This window comes from Sinocyclocheilus anshuiensis, unplaced genomic scaffold, assembly GCF_001515605.1.
Source record: "Sinocyclocheilus anshuiensis isolate Anshui unplaced genomic scaffold, SAMN03320099.WGS_v1.1 scaffold3605, whole genome shotgun sequence".
NCBI classification, from domain to species: domain Eukaryota; kingdom Metazoa; phylum Chordata; class Actinopteri; order Cypriniformes; family Cyprinidae; genus Sinocyclocheilus; species Sinocyclocheilus anshuiensis.
The window spans coordinates 26,959-30,144 of NW_015555999.1; the positions used below are offsets into that span (position 1 = coordinate 26,959).

Below are 3,186 nucleotides of genomic sequence, written 5' to 3' on the forward strand. Positions count from 1 at the left end.
TTTAAATCATTTCAAATATCAGTATTCAACGTTTTATGTTTAATATATCAAAACGTTATTTATGCATTTGTAATTGCAGGTTAAATGCATTCATGTCTTGCATTAAACAAAATACATGTGTGTAAATACATCTAAATGCCACTTCAGATGCAGCTTCTGTGTTGATTTAATTTGCTTGGTAACAGCCCAAATGTCTTATTATTCTAATTCCCTGATTAAATGTAAGAATTTGACTCAAAGGTAATGGACACTTTTAGAAAAAATGGCTTTATAAAGGTAAAAATGCCCATAAAATGCAAAAATCAGTTTAAACTTATTGGAAAAGATTAATTTCTATCAGTATGAACTGACCACCACACAGAATATGAAGAATATTAAAAACATTAGGAGTCAGCTGTCTTCGGCAGTCCTTAAGATACCAGCACAATAACACACTCAGCAAAATATCGTCTAATCATCGTTATCGATAAAATCCCAGAAAATATCGAGATATCATTTTTTGTCAATATCGCACACCCCTAGTTCCAAGTGTGTCAGTGAGAGTAACAGACCCTGGAGCACAAAAGCAGTGTTAAGTCGCTGGGGTATATTTGTAGCAATAGCCAACAATACATTGTATGGGTCAAAATTATTGATTTTTATTTTATGCCAAAAATCATTAGGATATTAAGTAAAGATCATGTTCCATGAAGATATTTAGTAAATTTCCTACTGTAAATATATCAAAACTTAATTTCTGATTAGTAATATGCATTGCTAAGAACTTCATTTGGACAACTTTAAAGATGATTTTCTCAATATTTAGATTTTTTTGCACCCTGATTCCAGATTTTCAAATAGTTGTATCTCAGACTAATATTGTCCTATCCTAACAAACCATATGGAAAATAATTCCATAATGGAAAGCTTATTTATTCCGCTTTCAGATGATGTATAAATCTCAGTTTCATAAAATTGACACTTATGACTGCTTTTGTGCTCCAGGGTCACATGTGTCATCAAAAAAGAGCAGCTTTGAGGTTTGCCAACAGTTAATTTTTGCTCTGTAAAAAAATCAATAATAACAATAATAATATTAATAAATAATAATAATATAAAAAAATGTTTAATACTAATAATAATAATAACCAATAATATGAGTAATAATAACAGTAATGATTCTGTTCTGTTTGGCTGGAAGATGAAGAAGTGTGTGAATGCGAACAGTGAGTGTCCCGGCGGTGATCAGCTGACCTCAGTGCAGTTTCACCCGTCTGCGCAGATCGTGATGACTGCAGGTCTGGATCACTCCGTATCACTCTTTCAGGTGAAGCACTGCTCATAACCTCACAGTCCAGGCTGCGTCTCAAAGCATTCACTCCATCACTCATCCCTGTATAGTGTGTTATATGAGAGAGGACTGTAATCAGACGCTGTCATGTGCTCCTCACATCAGCGATCTGTCACACACTGTTTATCACCAATACGCTTTACTCACGTGGACAATATAGGTCTGAAGTTACCATGACTGTTGAAGTATTATAATCATGTGTGTCTGTGCCAGCTCTCATCAGTGGTGTCTTAAAGGGGTAGTTGACTCAAATGAAAATCATCATTTGTTATTTACCCTCAAGTCGTACTGAACTGTACTGAACAAACGCTTGCTCAGCTCAGAATCGTATCATGCACACTAAAGGGTGAATTACTGACAACTAAGCTTCCATAACTGTACAGACTCATGAAACACGCTGTCATTCAGATGCTGATGCTGTTTTATTCTAAATATTAATCGTGTATGAATTGCTGAAGCAGTATCTTAATTTTCTGTGAGTTCCTGTGAGTCAGTTGCAGATGAGGAGACAAACATACTGCAAATGAACGTCAAAATCAAATGAACAACAAAGTAGTCAGTGCGAGTCAGACTGCACTTGATGTAAGGTCAAAATCTGTTGTGAATGACCTTCACTACATGAAATAAGCTTGAAGTTCCTTCTTCTCAACAGGTGGATGGCAAGAGCAACCCAAAGATCCAGACCATCCATCTGGAGAATTTTCCAGTGAGCAAGGCTTCGTTTAGCGCTGATGGTGAACATATAGTGGCGACTGGACTGAGGAACAAACTCTTCTACATCTATGACATGATGGAGGGCAGAGTTCTCCCTGTGTCTAGTGTGCGAGGTGAGATCTGGGCTGTGTTCCACTCCACGTGTAGACACACTCGTGACCTTCCCTAAGCACTTCCCCTCGGGGGAATCCCCGCTGCCATTCTGAAGTGCAAGAGACGTTTACATGGACAGACCCTCGACCCCTCGATTTTGACCGAAGGAGCGAGTCTGCTTAATATGCACACTTCAGGCCGCTCCATAGACCACAATGCAACACGATTATGACGTCATCGCCGATAGCGTTCAATTTATCCCCACCCCAAACAACTCTATAATATATAAATTATTTTTTTAAACATTTATAACAGCCCAAGCATATCTATATACATATAGAATGCTGCACCAAACGAGGAAAATCTGCGCTGAAACCGTGTTACATGTCATTTGCTCAGAAAATTTTTTATGAATTTTTACAAGGCATGGATGTGACAATGTGATACATGCAACAAACATCTTCCCAAGTTCTTGGTGAGAATCATTTATAAATCTGCTGTTATCAGCAAAAAAAGCAGTGAGGTCTTCCTGGGGGTTTCTGCCAAAATAAAAGCTCCATCAACATTCATAAATATTAGTATTGTAATTTTACTGTTATTCTGTAAAATAAAATTCAAGTTAGGGGATCTCAAAAATTACCCCCAAAAAATAGTTTTACTAACATTAATTTGAAGTTAAATTGTGCTTTGTTGGTATAATGTCTCCTAGAATGTTAAAAGGGTCCTATTATGTTCTTTTACAAAGTCTTGATTTTGTTTTGGGGGTGTACTAGAACAGGCTCTCATACTAGGTTGTTCGAAGTGTGTGTGTTGTGATTGGTTATCTGGGCCAGTGTGTGTGTTGTGATTGGTTAGCTGGGCCAGTGTGTGTTGTGATTGGCAGCACTCGGCGCCTGGTCGGGAATGACATGCCCCTTACCATAGCGAGCTTCAGTGTAAATATTACGTCAAAATCAAATAAATTTGAGCGCGATTTAAACTCGTATGATTGTAACCACTCTAAGTTCGTCTGCCTTGGGAAAGCTAGCGTGTCTCCGACATAGTGATAA

The 3,186-nt window shown here is 37.5% G+C and overlaps 1 protein-coding gene across 3 annotated transcripts in view; it reads left to right on the forward strand.

The window, feature by feature from the left end:
* LOC107676120 (U3 small nucleolar RNA-associated protein 18 homolog) overlaps window positions 1-3,186 on the forward strand; it is an 11,607-nt gene that overhangs the window by 2,877 nt on the left and 5,544 nt on the right. For all 3 annotated transcript variants that reach the window (XM_016470644.1, XM_016470642.1, XM_016470643.1), the window contains exons 6-7: window positions 1,181-1,306; window positions 1,983-2,157. In XM_016470644.1, the coding sequence (XP_016326130.1) occupies window positions 1,181-1,306; window positions 1,983-2,157 (301 nt within the window). The remainder of the gene's footprint in view (window positions 1-1,180; window positions 1,307-1,982; window positions 2,158-3,186) is intronic.